The 17,755-nt window shown below is 42.3% G+C and overlaps 2 protein-coding genes across 4 annotated transcripts; both read left to right on the forward strand.

The window, feature by feature from the left end:
• The first annotated feature begins 984 nt into the window (after positions 1-984).
• nlrx1 (NLR family member X1) lies at positions 985-10,436 on the forward strand. 3 transcript variants are annotated; one of them, XM_048266581.1, is made up of 9 exons: positions 986-1,328; positions 2,123-2,238; positions 2,404-2,476; positions 2,570-2,661; positions 3,460-4,079; positions 4,168-5,597; positions 8,281-8,367; positions 8,795-9,046; positions 9,341-10,436. In XM_048266581.1, the coding sequence occupies exons 2-9, from the start codon at positions 2,145-2,147 to the stop codon at positions 9,687-9,689; spliced, it is 2,997 nt and encodes a 998-aa protein (XP_048122538.1). In that variant the 5' UTR covers positions 986-1,328; positions 2,123-2,144; the 3' UTR covers positions 9,690-10,436. The 3 variants fall into 3 exon arrangements, with proteins under 3 accessions (XP_048122540.1, XP_048122538.1, XP_048122539.1); XM_048266582.1 differs by having other exon boundaries at positions 987-1,328; positions 2,573-2,661; XM_048266583.1 differs by lacking the exon at positions 8,281-8,367 and having other exon boundaries at positions 985-1,328.
• A 220-nt stretch (positions 10,437-10,656) lies between these two features.
• pdzd3a (PDZ domain containing 3a) lies at positions 10,657-17,726 on the forward strand. Its single transcript, XM_048266587.1, has 11 exons — positions 10,657-10,811; positions 11,460-11,487; positions 11,579-11,643; positions 11,983-12,188; positions 12,515-12,719; positions 13,092-13,228; positions 13,325-13,529; positions 14,728-14,924; positions 15,043-15,255; positions 16,105-16,308; positions 16,430-17,726. The coding sequence occupies exons 1-11, from the start codon at positions 10,796-10,798 to the stop codon at positions 16,460-16,462; spliced, it is 1,509 nt and encodes a 502-aa protein (XP_048122544.1). The 5' UTR covers positions 10,657-10,795; the 3' UTR covers positions 16,463-17,726.
• The last annotated feature ends 29 nt before the right edge of the window (positions 17,727-17,755 follow it).

Consider the following 17,755-nt stretch of genomic DNA (forward strand, 5'->3'; position numbering starts at 1 on the left):
ATGTTTTAGAAAGCCGGGAAAGGATGGGATTGTCCTACGAGGACTTTTCAAAAACAGACCTGGGAGTGGTTGGGATGATGATCCAAAACGAGTTCTAAACAAGCCTGGAATTGTCCAAGGAAAGGCTTTAACAGGGCAGGGAGAGGCGGAGGTTGTTGGTTCTCCTCCATTCACAGCGCTGGGAGTAGATCAGATTGTACTATACTTTTATAGAACCTTTACTCAAAGATCCTTATATAGATAAAGCAGCACAAGCTTTATCAACCGTCTCTGCTTTACTAAACAGACCTGGCAATGGTTCAAGGAAAGACTTTAATAAGTCTGGGAGAGGTTGAGGGTGTAGTCTTGCTTGGAAAAATCAGAAAAGGGATGAAAGTCTCTGATGGGCTACAGTGACTCCTGATACAGCCTCAGTATGAGGTAGCCGAGCCTAGTGGCTGTAGTCATATCACAGTTCCCTGGAAAAGTAGATCAGGCTATTATTAACTTTACAATAACATAGTTTAAAATAATTCTGTTCTTTAGTTTTACCAGACTAATTGCATGTTTCACAAGCAAGACACATAACTTTACACAACTGCATAACTTTATGAATAGGTGAACCAATTATGCGTGGTTGATAGCCTACATATGAGGTATGACGACCCCTAAAACACTATTGGCTACTAAACAACTGAGGACCCACTGTGGCCAATCACTGCATTACAGTTTGGCTGCTGCAAAATTCAATCGATGCACAAACTTGAAATATTTCAGGTAAGCAGTAGTGTGTAGCTGATCTATTTTAAATAATTAAGCAAATTAAAATAGTCAAATGTAGAAAACAACTATTAATTTCCTTTGCAGCATTTATTATTACAATTGTTGATATTAATTATTATTTTGATGATGTTGGTGATGATGATGATTATTATTATTATCATTATTCCTGTTGTTAAAACATTTAGTGACCTGTGTGAATATACCAACCTCCCGTTAATCTCTATAGAGGTAATCACAATTTGAACTTAAACTTGTTTGTACCTAGTATACGGTGCATATCTTAAACTGTGAATTCATTCTGGATACATTTTGTTCATTCTTGTCATTCGTTAGCCATCTGTAGGCCTATAAAACGTGCGTGATTCCGTGAAGCCATACATCACGTAGTGTGTTGTCTCTGGAGTTGCAAGCAGGAAGTCTTAAGTTGGGACTGAATGCAAGTACCACCAGTGATAGTCGTCGGGGAGCTGATATTCTCGCGGTTGAAATGTCGTAAAAACATTAACCAATGTCTTATGCCTTACACGGCAAGCTGGGTTGGATTCGGGACAGAAGACCTGAGTTAGGTAGGTAGGCTACTATTTCAATTGCATGCTTAAATATGTCGGCACAGTTTTTGTTTGATGTGTCAGGAGTCAGGAAATATCTTCTTTTGATCTAACATGGCTTGTTGATTTTCTGGTGGAGTAGGCAGTAAGTAGCCAGGTCTACACGGTTGGGAGTAGGGTATAGCCTACATACGTGGAGTAGGGTATAGCCTACGTACTACATTGAGTCGCCGTGAATACAAAATATGACGTTTTCCAGCCTATGGTTAGTGTCCAGGCATGTTATGGCTTCGTAGCCGATCAGCCAACTGTGGTAGGCTAGTGTAGGCTAATCAGTGTGGCGAGTGGGGACTGTAACGTTATTTGTCACGGATAAAAAGTAGCCTAGAGATTTCATTCCAAGAGCACGTCTTTGTCAGTGACCTTGGCATTAGAACCATGATGATCAAATGTTTTTCAGAAGGAGCAGAATGTATTTCTTGCTGTCACGCAAAGCAGACACAGCTGTCCAGTGCTTTGGCTTTATATAGAACATAGGCCTATGCCCCATTATTATTTCGGCCGTCAGCTTTGTGCCTGTATAGCATTGTAGAGTCCTAATGTAAATTGACATTCATGTTATATTTCAACTCCTCACCGACTTCCACAGTCCGATACCTACCTAGAGTCAACAACTGTAGACCCTATTCATCGTGTTATTTGGAATTAGTCTAACATTTAGTTTCACCTTGTGAGGGGTGGTTGTTAATTCATAAAAAGTCAAATGTCATGCAGTAGATTAAATAAGGTATGGAGGACTTCTTTTTTCCCAGAATGCATTAGGGGGACATCAGGATGTGGTGTTCTGGAAGATGTGGCCCTAGGGCACGGATGCTTTGGTGGAGGAGTCAGGAGGCTAGTAAGCAGCTTCTTCCTCTCTACGGACAAAGTAAGTCAGTAACTCTCACCTGTTGTGTGCAGTGCAGTGCACATTATTGTGTTACTCCCACCTGCTGTAGCCTATTGTGTGTTACAAACAGTCCCAGCTCATATATCCACAATAAGATCACAAATAGATTTTGTTTCGTCTTGTTTTGATTTTGCCTTTCTTTAGATGTCGGTTACCTCAAGCTCATGTCAACTGATATGATAAGTGTTAGAAGATTGGTTGTGTCCACATTGTCAAGGTGAGGTAGTGAAGGGTTGTTTAAAGGCAGCCCATTATAACATTATGATTTCAGTGAAGTGAACAGATCCCTAACAGCAATATGACTCATCAGCAGATGGTACAAAGTTCCAGTATTTGGCCTGTCTGCTGCTCATCCATCAGTTGCTTGCTACTTGAAGACGTGCAAGAGAGAATGTCATTCAGGTGAAGTGCTGACTCTACTTTATCTGTTCATTTGTCTTCTTTGTACTGCTGCAGTGATGGGCAAAGCTTGATGTGTTAACAGACCCTCTGGAGACCAGACACCATTTAGACTGATCGCCATAAGCTATTCTAGCCATTTTTATAAACTAATGCCATGCTATGGTTATGGTTATGGGATTTGGCAGACACTTTTGTCCAAAGCAACTTATAGATAAAACAATGCAATAGTTAAATTAACAGTGAACAGTTTAAAAAGTTGGAAAGGTTACATTAAGGAGAATAGCAATAATAAACAATAATGTCAATACAATCAAAAGCCTAATGAAAATAAACACTGAAAATAAACAAATACTATAATATTTGTGTGCCAATACCATGTGGCAGTGGGTTTGTCTAATTCTCTCCATTAGTAGAAGGTGTTGTGGATAATTGGGGGAATTTGATTATGATAAGAAAGAAGAAACAACAGTGTTATTGTAAAGACACGTAGTGCAGTGTGCTCAAGTATATGCATGTTGCAATCTAACTTCAATACCCACACCCTTACATGCACCCCCATAATCAATTTTGGTTTGGGCAAATTTGGTTATAAGCAAAAGACAAAGTGGGCTTGATTCAAACAGTAAAACAATAGATTGAAATTAAATTACATATTTTAACGATCTGGCCCTGTGTAATCAGATAATTATGATGACAGTGGTGGCAAGTTTTCTCTTCAGCTACCTAATCAGTGGTTTGTTCAATGCAATATATTTATACTATATTTTATATTATAATAATTATTATCTTTATATTTAGCCCCCATAGATCCACTTGACACTCACAAACAGAAATTGAAATTATGGTTCAGCCATCTACCTCAAGAAGAGAAGCAATTTGGAGGCAGCTTCTCCCCAGAGACTATGCATATCAATCCTCTTATTCTGGAGAGGCACCCAGCTGAGGATAAGCCAGGTCCCTTTAACACTCACCAAAACAAAGGTGTATCCACCACAGTCGAAGAGCTTTTCCAGACAACCCTCAACACCGGAGACCAAGGGGTCAATGTTCTGCTTTATGGAGCAGTGGGCACAGGCAAGAGCACGGTCGTGCGGAAACTGGTGCTGGACTGGTGCTCTGGTTCCTCACTTTCTCAGTTCCAGTTGCTCGTACCTTTGTCCTGTGAGGACCTCTCGAAGATGTCCAAAAATATCTCCTTGCGAGATCTTGTGGGCAGGAAGTATGTGCACCTCCGGAAGACTCCAATGCTGAGTGGAGAGCTTCACCAGGCAAGAAATGTGCTTTTTGTTTTCAACGGCATGGAGAGGATGAAGCTGGACTTCCGCATGGCTTCCACCGAACTGTGCAGCGATCCAAATGAAGCTCTTCCACCAGGAGCCATTGTTGTAAATCTGCTGAGGAAATATCTTCTTCCTGAAGTAAAAAGATAATTCACTTTCTGTTAGTAATAATAAAATAATGAATTAGGTGTTTGTTTATTGATTTTACCTGTTCTATTCCTCCCAGGCAAGCATTTTGGTCACCACAAGGCTGTCTGCTCTTGAACGGGTTCCTCAGAAGTACGTGACCCGGTATGCACAAATCTGTGGCTTCAATGACCCTGCACGGCAGCGAGCATACTTCACAAGTAGGCTCCTGCAACAGACTGGAGAGGAGTCACGCAAGGACGAGCTGATTGAGCTCCTTTACCTGAACCTGCGGCACGAGAGTCAGCTGGCGGCCGCCTGCTACCTGCCCTCATACTGCTGGCTCACCTGTGCCACCCTGCACTTCCTGCATTTCACAGATGAAAAAGCGCCCATCCGCACCCTCACCGGTATCTACACAAGCTTCCTGCGGCTTAATTTTGGAGGCGAAGTGCTTGAAGCAGGTGGCGGTGTGTCTTCCCAGGACCAGCAGCAGACGTCTCTGATGCTGTATGTTGTCCAGACCGTTGGGAAACTGGCCTTTGATGGGGTCACGAAGAAACGAGCGTCCTTCTCCGAGGACGAACTTGAGCAATGGGTCGGTGGAAAAACAAAGACAGATGAAGAGTTGCAAAAGCTGGCCATGTTCCGCACGGATGTGTTGGATTTCTTCCTGGTCCCCTGTGTCGAAAGCAAGCGTTCATATGACAGCGCTCAAACCGATGTGAAGCGCTATGTCTTCGCTGTCCCTGCCATGCAGGAGTACCTCGCCGCGCTCTACGTCGTTCTTGGTGAAAACAAGACCGCCTTGGAGAAACTTACCAAGCAGGTGTCTGAGACCATTGGTCAAACTGGCGAGGAAGTCACCACCCTCTTCAGCATCCTCTCCAAGTTCATACCCTTCAAGATCTTTGCCGTGTTCAACCTCTTGAAGCTCTTTCCCAGCCTTTTAGAAAAGATCAGTCGGAACAGCAAAGGGCACATCGCTCGCACAATGGCCGCGGAAATGTTCCGCTCGGAAGACAGCTACAACGAGGACGTGCTTGACCAGGTGGAGCAGAGCCTGCTGGGAGTCCACGGACCTCAGCCGGAGCAGCACCTGGACAAGAGGCCCTTCGAGCTCTACCCCATCTTCATGGGAGGGCTCCTGCACTACGGCAACAGGCGGCTCCTGGACCAGCTTGGCTGCAGCATCAAGAGCGAGACCGTGTCGCAGATCACCCGCACGCTCAAGAAGCAGCTGATCAAGGAGAGCAGACAGAAGCAGCCCCCGGAGGAGATGATGGACCTGCTGACGTTGCTCTACGAGTTTCAGAACCCCCGGGTGACGGCGGAGGTGCTGCAGTCCATCCGAACAATCAACCTGTCGACCGTGCGCATGACGCCGCTCAAGTGCTTCGTCCTCAGCGCCGTGCTGAGCTGCTGTGCCCCAGGGTTCCTGCTCAACGACCTGATCCTCTCCTCCTGCCACCTCACGCAAGACCTGCTGCACCTGCTCTGGCCTGCCTTCCGACACACGCGCAGCCTCAAGTGAGAGCTTGCTCTTCTCCCACGTGGTCTAGTATTTGGGAATAGAATTAGACATTTAGGGCTCTATCTTGCACACCAGCGCAATTTACTTTGTATACTCACGCTTTTGTCTTTCCTATTCTGCAGTCAGGGCGTGTTCCGGCGCAAACGGTCCCTGTTGATATTTTGCAGTTTCAGAAAACAATTCTGCCACAGACCAGGAACCTCCTGGTCTAAAGTAAGTGGCGCGAATTCAGATGCTATTTTAAGGGCGCATGCATGGCCACAGGCCTGCAGAAATGAATGCTATGCACACCGATCTACAGACACCCTGTGCACAGATGGAAACATTCAAAGCCTTGATAATATTTGTCCGTTTCCCGGTTTTGTTCGTGCATTGGTCAACTAAAAATTTTGTAGCCTATATAGTACATCTACATACAATATCTTTACAACAACAACGCCTAATTACGACCTATTAATTTGGACAACTTTATACAGCCCTATAAAGGCTAAAGTTACCTTTAGTTTTGTTCCAATTTACCATTGTGTATGGCTTTAAACATCGTGTGCACTCTAACATCAGCCTATAAGCATTATTCCAGCTGCGCTAAGGTTTTGATAAGCACCACAATTTTGCCTACCTTGTTGTAGCCCATCTGAAATAACTCCAAACTTTGCTATGTTCCCTCCATCCTTTCCTTGTTTTCAAAAAATGTTTTATATCCATGATGGCCTTGAAGTCTTGAGTTTGTGAATTCGCTTAAATAAGCTTATTATGTGCTGTTACCCAGCAACCATAGACAGTAAAAGAAAGCAGCAAGTAGCCTTGGCTACAATTTCTGTAGTTGCTGCGTCCATTCATTGTTATTCTCTCTCCTGCTCAAACAAAAGTTAATGTGATGATAACGTGTTTACAAACTCTACTTTACATAAAATAAATATTGTAAATAGTCTACTGTCATGTTAATGGAATACTGTGCAGAGTTGGAAAGTTAGGTCAACTTGGAAACTGTTTCTCCCTGTTGAGTTGCCTGTTGGTAAAGTACAGCCGTAGCTTACACCTGCCGGAGCGCTTGCTTGGGCGCCTGTGTTGCGCAATGCACTTTGCACCTCTCATCTATACGACGCAGTTGCCATTTCTCAAAACCATACATAATTACAAGGACAAATATTGCTACACGAGGGAAATCAGTGTCCGATGTGAAAAAACAGGTTTAAATCTAGCGAACACATTTCCACGAATCACGGATGTGTTGATGACATAAATTAGGAAATATTAGTGGACTTAATGAGACATGATGTTGAACTGCATGCCGATGCCATTTAACCCAAATGCCCCAGCAGCAGCACGGGAGAGGAGAGCTTATCTGACAGATCTGCATTGTCTATAGTGAGGTAATGTTAGATTACATTGCAAAAATATCACCATGGGTTCATAACCTCGTGATTCAGTGAGAGTGATCCTAAAACCTCGGAAAGTGACATTTCTGTATTACATTTTGTCAAGAGGAAAAATCAATAGCAAACTGTTCCCAACTGACTATAGCGCTGTGAACCGCTCCTGACTGCGCCTGGCAAATCTGCCATCATAATAGCAATCCGCTATGGAACAAGCGTGCCTGTTGTTAAAGGGAATGTGAGATGACGCTCTGATTGGTTTATTCGTTATGCCCAAACCACACCCATGAATAATGTAGCTACTACAGACCACCCCATTTTAGATTTGCGTCGGGCGCAACAGTCATTATCCTGCCGGTAAAATAGAAACAGTGCCCAAGATCCACCCACGATTTGCGCAAAGTCAATTGCGCTAAAGTGCAAGATAGAGCCCTTAGAATGTTTCCTCTCTCAGTGGCAATAAACATAGAGAAAACCTCCATCAAGTTGCTTTTTATATTAATGCAAGTTGTCATGTCATGAACTTGCCATCTGTTTTAGACAATATATTACTTTATGTAATTTTCATTAGATCAGTGTTTTTGTAATGTTAATACTCGGCTGTTGATTGGCCACCGTGATAAATTCCCTGCCTGTAGCACAAGGAACTTAACACTTCTCCTATGTATATTTGAAATTAGCTGCAACTTCCTAGAGGTCTAATATGAAAACCACCTTCCATCAAAATTATGTCACTTACATTGTTTTTTTAATATTTGAAAAGATAGGTGCTAAACAACAAGACTAATGGACTGTGTCTTTGGTTGCAGTGGACCTGTGTCATGACATTATTGTGTGAGAATGTGCTTTGACAGAATTACATAACAATTCTGAATTGGGCTGTCATTATCAGATTGTTAATAATAAACCAATTAGTAATCTATGCCAACAGCAGCATAAATGCCTGGTCATAAATAGCTACTCAATTCCATTCTATCACTCCACCATTCAGCAATCACCATCCGCCATTACAGATGCTGTAATATTTTCCATGCATGTTGAACTAACGTGGTAATCTATAGTCTATAGGCTTATTCATATTCATACCAGTAATGCAAAATATCGCTTTAATTATTACTTTACACATAATTGCACATAATTGTGATTTGATGCATTAAAGAATTGTACATATTGATGGATTAGAATTGGAATTGGGTGGCGGTTATCCTAACGACATGTACTAATTTTTAAGATTAGTTTTTCAATTTAAAGTTGACAAACTAACTGCAAGCGTGTGCGTGCCGCGTGTTTTTGTTATCTTCAGTCTGCAGTTTAACCATCTCGGTCCAGAGTCCTGCACCCTTCTGAGAGATCTCCTGCTTGAACCCAACTGTACCATTAGATCGTTACAGTAAGACATTGTTTTACTCCGCACTTACATTAGCGTTGATTAGCTTCTGTATTTAAGATGTAATATGCCATCAAGGACCTCCCTTCCTGTGACTAGTTGATAAGGTAAGTAGTGGTGGTACATTAATGAAGAGTTGATGTAGATATCACATGGACATGTGAGTATGTAACTTTATTTGTGTGTTTTTTAAATTATTATTATTTATTTTATTTGTTTTGGATACCTAGCTGAGAAGACTTAATTCACTCAGAGTTTGGTCTAGTCAGTAGACTAAATTCAAAGTGCTGTTTTTTTGTGTATTTAACCTGGATGCCCTCACTGAGGTGTTCATCTCTGCTAACCTCTATGCCTGCACAACCTTTTCTGTGACAGAATCAGTTGCAAAAAGCAGGTGTAATAACTGGGTTATATCCCTCACCCTACACAGGTTATGTGATAACAACCTGCTGGACGCAGGGGTCAGAACCCTGCTAGACAGCCTCCCAGAGAACCAGAGCCTGCAGAACCTGTCCCTGATGCACACAGGTCTTGGGGACGCGGCTGCGTTGGAGTTAGCTGAGAGGCTGGGCAAGCACACGGGTCTGCTGGAGCTCAACGTGGCCTATAACAGCATCGGGGACAGTGCAGCGGTCACCCTGGTGGACGCCTGCAGAGAGCATCCAACCATCCACACAGTACAGTAGGTGTCCGTGCACTAGGGCTGAGCTTGGGATGGGTCAGACTCATACATCGAAAATTCAAGAACATGTATTTATGCCTACATATTTGTGTACAGATTGTGCCATTGCACATACACGTTGAAGTCACATGCTTGCACATGTCACAAGCGCTTATATTTTTGTATGTTCACCATGAAGACAATATGTGCATTAGACTTATGCGAAACAGCTAGAGACCTCTGAACTGTACTTCATATCAATGTAAAACTTTATTTGTGTAAAAACGTGCTATTTTTGTCTCGTGTTATTCACAGCCTGTATTTGAACCAGCTGACCGATGTAGGGAAGCAGTCTCTCTACAACATGCAGAAGGGGGGCTCAGGCCGGCACGTGAGGGTGCTGGCGTCGGTGATGGAGGGCTCGGACATCTCCGAGGACTGGCACCCCATCCTGAGCATCATCGGGAAGAACTCGGTCTCGTGGGAGCGGGAGCGCGTGCGTGACCAGCTGCTGGTCTTCCTGCGCGACCTGGAGTGGGGCCGGAAGCAGCAGCAGAGCCTGTGGAAGAGGCTGCACTTCCGGCGTGTGGAGAGTGGCGTGAGACAGACCCTGCTCCTGCTGGATAAGGCCAGCTCCATCGGCTCTGGGACTAGAAGCCATTAACCGCTCCCTTGAATGCTGGGGAATGACGTGGGACACGCAGACATGGTGGAATCTCTTCACACAGCTGTGCGGTTTCCACAGCGGGGAGACAACTGGGCGTGCGACTGAAGCCAGCTGCAACAATTAGCTTCCACTATTATCAATGGAACTGACTACACCTAATGTGAGAGCGCTTCGCACAGTCGAAGAAATTAGACTGGTCTTCCAAATCTGTTTTTATGCTGTTACTGTGCTTCCATCATGTATGACTGAACGCATGTTTTTCATGTGCATATCATTATCCCCATTCATTGTCCTTTATCCTCTACGTAGGATACTAGTTGCTGTATTAACAATTAACTGTATTAACAATTAACTAAAAGCCTTATAATGAATTGCCATTGTAGGGTCAGATGTAACATTGTCTTGCATTGCAGAAAGTAGCAAGTGCCAAGACTATATGAAATTCCATGGCACCAGCCAGAACCAATACTGACTGTAACATGATCTGTTTGATCCAGTAGATCCCTAGATGGTAAACATTTCACATTTAGGTGGATGTTTGTTGAATCACCGACATTTAACATTGTTGTCATAGTGTTTGATGTAGCATTGTGTCGTTGAAGAAACTATTTGACAGGCCGATACAAGATTGCTAATCTCATACATTTTACGACAATAAAGGGAAATATGTAACATTTCAAGTGTGCTGAAATGAGAGTGCCTTATCAGTGCTTTGAAGAATAAAGCCAAAAGATATAATATTAATATTTGTGTAGTTTTCTTTTGGTGTGTTTGTTTGTTTTACTTCTTAAGCAACATGTAAACACCCATTCCCGAGGTGAGTGCGCCATTGAGAGGCTGTCCCAGTGGCGTGATGCTGTCTGCATACAGATTAACCATTAAACTGGTGAATGTGTTGTGGAGGAGGAGCAGCTCTCTTGGACAGGTGGGTTGCTGACAAAACATTCTTAATGCTCTACCAAGATGTGTACCTTGCACCTTCACACAAACCAAGTCAGGTAGAAGTTCTGGTCGGGACATTGCAATATAAACTTACATGAAATATTTATTGATTCATGAAGTGCTTTTGTAGGGCTAGAGACCCAGAATAGCAAAACGCCAACATGAGATACATAACAGGTGAGTTGTTTTGTTTGTATTCTGCTTATACTTTTGTATATAACATTGAGCTACTTGGGGTGAGGATTGGGAGTATTATGTGCAATTTGCAATACTGGACACGAGTGTAGTGGTTAAGGCTAAATTGTGTACCGGTAGTTTCAAATGTTGAACACGAGTGTAGTGGTTAAGGGTAAATTGTGTAGTTTTAAATGTTGGACACAAGAGTGTAGTGGTTAAGGCTAAATTGTGTAGTTTTAAATGTTGGACACGAGTGTAGTGGTTAAGGCTAAATTGTGTAGTTTAAAATGCTGGACACCATACTTTACTGGAGTGTGCCAAAGGAAATGTACTTTTTGGCACCAGTAGATTGAAACCAACTTGACGTGGCAATGTACGACTAGGCAACCCAATGGTTCATACAAAACTGCTCAAACAATTACTATTATTGCTGATTCTGGGCTTATGGTGTTGGACTATCACAGTGATATTACTGCAGGTTGCCAATGGGTAACACATGGCTTACGGTCTAAACAGACCAGACCACTTATGAAGTGTCTAAGTTAATGTTCACATGTGAAGGCTGCAGCCTGGTTCACACATTCATGGAAATTCTTTTAAACTGGCAGCCAGATTGTAACCAGCATGGATGTTGTTTTTTATTCCCAGAACCAGAGAAGACCCATGACATTCCTCTGTAAGTCTCACAGACTGTGTGGTGGTTCTCCTGTTGTTTTTTTCTTCTTGTTGTATTTATATCCATTTACACAATTTATTTTCGTGTTTAGGAAATTTACTTTTAACCCAAAACTTGGAATTGATAACCCAGCCTTGGTCATTTCAGATGACACAGGTAGGTTTTAACCCATAAACATAAAGTAACAACCACACTATACTATTAGAACAAATCCATATATCCTGAGTGTTGCTAGGAGAGATAAGAAATAAATAGTAAAATAGATTAGCCTTAGATCATCCTCTTAGGAATGTTGCCTATGTAATTGCAAGAGATACCTTAACAGTATGGCTATGGTAAAGTGTTCTGGACGTGTCCTCTGTGGTTGCCCCAGAGACAGATGTGTGGCTATGGTAACGTATGTGTTCTGGATGGTTCCTCTGTGGTTGCTCCAGAGACAGATGTGTGGCTATGGTAACCTGAATGTTCTAAATGTCTCCTCTGTGGTTGCCCCAGAGACAGACGTGCCCCTCCAGCTGTGCAGGCTGAAGAAGGAGAAGGGCCAGGGCTTCGGCTTCCATCTGCAGCGGCGGGATGACGTCCAGGGTCACCGCATCGGACGGGTGGAGCCTTGGAGTGCGGCCGAGCAGAGTGGGCTCAGGGAAGGGCAATACGTCGTGGAGGTCAACGGAGAGTTTGTGCACACCAAGGCACATGCCCAGGTGACCATCCCCTCTACTCTACGCCTCAGCCCTTTTTGTCCTGCTTTCAGCTGTCTTTTGCTTCTTCTTGTCTTTGATGGTAATTCCACAGCAAAAATGAGAACTGGAATGAAAGTTGTAGCGTAATTGTATATTTTACATAGAATTACGTAGAATACAGTTATAGATTGCAAGTTCTCAGTGTAGGGTTGCATTCATCTGTCTTTGTTGCCAACATGTTCTATAAGCTTGATATCCATGCATCATCTAGAAATCATTTGCCAAGAAATGTTCTGTTTTGATGGGTTTTCTTGCTAACTCTAGCTATCTCTGGGTTTGATTGACAGGTGGTTCGACAGATCCAGGAGTCAGGGCTGCTGCTCTATGTGCTTGCAGTGAACAGTGAAGACTATGAGAGGGCTGTGTCCAAAAATCTGGACCTGAAATCTCTTGTCAGTGCTCATCACGGCGGCCTCTCTGCCCAACCTAGGCTTTGCCACATCACCAGAGAACCAGGCCATGATTTGGGTCTTACCATAATGCCCATTGAAGGTATAAGTTGTAACAGGACATTGCCTGTTGAACTGTACATAATGACATAATGTTGCACAACGCAACGCAACACAACACAGCACAGCACCTCACCACACAGCACCTCACCACACCACAACACACCACACCACAACACACCACACCACAACACACCACAACACAACACAACACAACACAACACAACACAACACAACACAACACAACACAACACAACACAACACAACACAACACAACACAACACAACACAACACAACACAACACAACACAACACAACACAACACACAACACAACACAACACAACACAACACAGATAAAACACATATAAAACACACGTACATTTCTCAGCTTTGTGAGTAAAATAAATGTTTTCAGGTGTGAAGAGTAGTTACCGTGTGAGTGTGGTGAGTGAGAGTCCTGCTGAGAGAGCAGGAGTCTGCACTGGGGATCGTCTGGTGTGGATCAATGGGAGTCCGGTCTCAACTCTCACACATTCAGCTCTCTCCAAGATAGTGAGTCCCTCTTATGGGTCATGAAGCATAACAGAACTACTTCATCATTGCTCTTTGATTTATTTTGTTCACAATGTTTATTTTTTTCCTCTATAGGTCAAGAAATGTGGAGATCATTTAACAGTTCTGGTGATTGAGGCCCAAAGTGAGCAGCACTTCCGCCAGCGAAACATCCCCTTATTGCCCACTATGGCTGGTTCCCACAATCTACCGCACAGGCCGAAAACAATGCACCTTACCCAGGGCCCACATGGCTATGGCTTTCTACTGCGACAAGAGAAACTGCCAACAAGACAACTTGGTCAGTATCACATCCTCAATTTTTCTTTTGGAATAAGTTCAAGATAAATTGTGCAATATGCCTAACTCCAAGAAATACAGTAATTTCCCAATTATTAGCTGAGGTTTATACATTGATTTTGCAAGATTTCTTCAGCTATAAGGTTAATACACGGGGGCAGTTAATATGGTATTAATATGGTTTTGTTTTTTGTAACTTGCCTAAAACACTGTCCTGCGGTTTATACACAATGCAGCTAATACACAGGAAATTACTGTAAGCATTTTGTTTTATTGTAAACTAATTTTGTAGATATTTTATCTTAACTTAATACATAACTTGTAATACATAACTTGTAATACATGACTTGTAACTAGCATGTGTGCAGCAAATAGAACTATAACTTTTTGCACAACAGTGAAATGATTTCCCTTGTTACCTCAGTATCTGTTGATGTTCAGAGAAACAACTTCCAGCTCCACACTGCTCAGACAGTAATTGAAAGGAATACCATTTGGACATGTCAACAGCTCCATTAACAAACACAGACTGATGGTGCACACTGACCCAACTGTTGGTGCTTGTTTGATTTTGTTGGTGTTTGTTGGGGCAGTGTGCAAAACACGTTATAGGATCTTTTGGGCCCCCACTGTCGACTTAATTGGTAGGCTTGGAAGGCGATATGCAAGAGTTAAGGTTAGGGTTAGGATTAGGTGCCTTGAAGTGGACGGTGGCAGCACTGCCTTGAAGTCGACAGTGGGGGCCCTAAAGACCATCACACGCAAAACACCTTAAAGGAAAATTACGGTTTTTAGCACTTTAAGGCCCTTATCTGGTTTGTTTTGGATGAACTAGAGTGGTGGACACCGAAATTTTGACGATTGGTCCTGTCTCGACTTTTCTGACTCGCCTTTGACTGCTCAGGGTGGCTGCCAACAGGCATACTGTAGGCTACTCAAACATGTCCTAAAACAACCCTTAACGTTCATTTTCAAAACTGTGCAACTCACCGAGTGGTCAGAAAAGTCGAGACAGGACCAATCGTCAAAATTTCGGTGTCCATCACTCTAGTTCATCCAAAACAAACCAGAAAAGGGCCTTAAGGTGCTAAAAACCGGAATTTTCCTTTAATAAGACTATATCAACACACTTGAATTTCCCCTGGGGATCAAAAAAGTATCTATCTATCTATATAATTTGCAAATACTGTGCCCTTCAGTTCATCTGTTGCGTGAGGTGGACCCTGACAGTCCAGCAGAAAAGGCAGGCATGGAGGATGGAGACATGCTGCTGGCAGTGAACAGCGAGCCAATCGAGGCGGCTGAGCACAAGGACATAGTCAGCTTAGTGCGACAGAGCGGCCAGCGGGTCACTCTCACCTGTATCTCGCTCACTGGGAGAGAGTTTTACGAGAAGGTGTGTCACGGTCATACATTTGTCAGAGTGTGTCTGTTTATGTTTTTATTACTATTATTATCACTTATTATAAAGGCTGCCTTATTCCTCCTTAAATGATATTTGTCTTGTGTCACAGATAGCGCTGTCTCCACTCCTCTTCTTTGAAGAAGATCTTGTGGACAGAAGGGAAGACAACAGACAGGACCGTGTTATTGGGAGAGGCCAGGCCCTTAGGAGTGACCATTCAGTGCCCCCCTGCCCTCGGCTCTGTGTTCTGAACAAAGAAGCTTCGGGCTTCGGCTTCAGTTTAGGATGTGTCGAAAATGAAACAGGGACATTCATCAGCCAGGTAGGACACTCATCCCACCGCAGATAACGATGGGACCAGTGGCATTGTAATCTCTTTTTGTTATCACTGATGTGACCTTGAAACACAATTGGGCCTTAGCAACAGATTTTATGAAGCTCTTGTTAAAATCCCATCTGCAAACAATAAAAAAATGCCTTTTTACACAAAGGTTTTTGTAAATGGACGCCATCTGCTCAGATTTATATCAAGGTCTACTATATAGGCATAAAATAGCATACTGTAGATGCTTAAAATGGGATTCAAATTACAAATAAGACTTTGAACTTGACTTTTACTATTAAGATTATATGTAAGTGCTTGCCAAGAACTACAGACGCCACCCCAGAAGCAATGTATCATAATTATAAATTCTTTTATAGCCTTATAGAGAACAATAAACCAGTATTACTACTGTCAAGGATAGGCAAAAATACATCAATATGTATTTTAAAATGAAATATCAAATACCCTAATTTTAAGTGTATCCAAATAAACTACAAAACACCATGTATGAAGGAGGATTCACCAGAGCACACACATGTGGATGTTTCTTGATTTTATTTCAGTGCAGCAAAAAATACAAATAATCATGAATGATCATAATTTTTGGTATTAGTCTCAGTTGAATTAGGGCAATCCAAACTTTAGACCAATGTATGGCATGACAGCATTTGCAGGAGGTGGGCCATATTAGCACTTGTGTCTGCAGTGTGGTTTCGCTTGAACTGTCATTCTGTTCTATGCGAGTAGTACTTACTTATTCATGCACTAACTTGTCCTAGTACCTTGATTGTTCTCTCATTTGTCCACCTCTGTCCCTTATTTGTCCTTACCTGTCCACCTCTGTAGGTGTCAGCGGGGAGTGGAGCTGAGAGAGCCGGTCTCTTTGAAGGCGATGTGGTGGTCGAAGTGAATGGACAGATGGTGGAGAGGGAACACCTGAAGGAAGTGGTGAGGATCATAATGTGTGGTGGATCGTCCGTCAGGATGCTGGTCATGGACAAGTCTGGATATAAGAACTCTCACACTGCAATGGTCCTTTGCAACAACAAGGTAAGACATAAGAGCACACATACAACCCACTCTCATTCAAGCACACAAAATCAATATTACAATCAAAATAATATTAATGTATGTATCATAGTGAATGTGTGTATCAATCATCCCTTTGCAGGATTCAGAACCAACGCACAACTCTTTTGTGTAAGAAGATGATACAGTCTTGGCCACTGCTTATATGTGTATTGTACCGGAAATGGTATTTGGCATTCGATTCCTTCAAAACCATTCATCATTTGGTATATCATTTCATGCGTATTAATATAGTTTGTGTCCTCCAGTTCCATGTTGTAAAACATTCAATGAAATGTGTGCTCTTTTCTGCGCTTTTCTATAGAAAAATGTAGAATGCCAGCGTTATAATGAATTTGTTTTTATTAATTCAAGTTTCAGCTGCCACTTGCACTTTGCTATGGCATAAAGGTTAAGGGCCTACAGTAACATGTTTGATAATGACTGCAGACCAAACAACCTTTCACAGCAGAACTGTGGGTAGATTTGCACCTGTTTCTTTTGCTTCAGTGTATTGCCAATGCAGAGGAGGCTATTGTAATTACATTTTAACAGTAAACAGGAAGTGATTATAGTGTAACGACAAAAGCCCAGCCAAAAATATGGTAACAGGAGTTACCTAGTGTGTAATGGCAGTTTCACATAGTACATTCCTTACCACAGCAAAGTTCATGACAAAAACACTCATGACAAGAACATGTTCTTTGCACCACCTGTCTATACTTTGTATATCACATTGCACTTTTCTGCTTTTTTGCACTTCTGGTTAGACGCAAACTGCATTTTGTTGTCTTTGTACTTGTACTCTGCACAATGACAATAATGTTTAATTTAATCTAATCTAATATACCATGACAGGAATGTGAAGTCTACAATGAGGTTGGAGGATTATAATGAATACTACGATGGTTTTCTCATTGGGATTTTTAAACAACCTAGAAGAAATGTATACTCTATAATGTATACAACTATGAGACGGGGGTACAGAGTTAGAATTTAACAGTATGCAATATGTTAAGCATTAAAGGAGTCATATACTGCAGGTTATGTGAGTAGACATGATGATTAAGCAAGCAACATTTCACATTTCTACAAATACTGTTGCATAATGGTATGTAAAAACAGACATAGAGCATTGGAATTCTGTAATGACTTGCTATGAACTAATAGACCACACCTTCTCAGCCCTGATAATGCACTGTGATCTTGCTTTTATGTTACAAGCAGCATCTCAGAGATGTGCACAATTTGCAAACACTCTGGCCCCACAAGAATTACTAGAGGAATTATTCAACGGATTCAAACTGTGTATATATGCATACAATATATTGTTTGATGAAATAAGGTGTGAAACATACATTTGAAGATCATATGTTCAGTTATTAAAGTGGTGGTTATAATTATGGTGTGTTGTGCTAATGACGTTGTT

This window comes from Alosa alosa, chromosome 16 (genome assembly GCF_017589495.1).
Source record: "Alosa alosa isolate M-15738 ecotype Scorff River chromosome 16, AALO_Geno_1.1, whole genome shotgun sequence".
Classification (NCBI taxonomy): Eukaryota; Metazoa; Chordata; class Actinopteri; order Clupeiformes; family Clupeidae; genus Alosa; species Alosa alosa.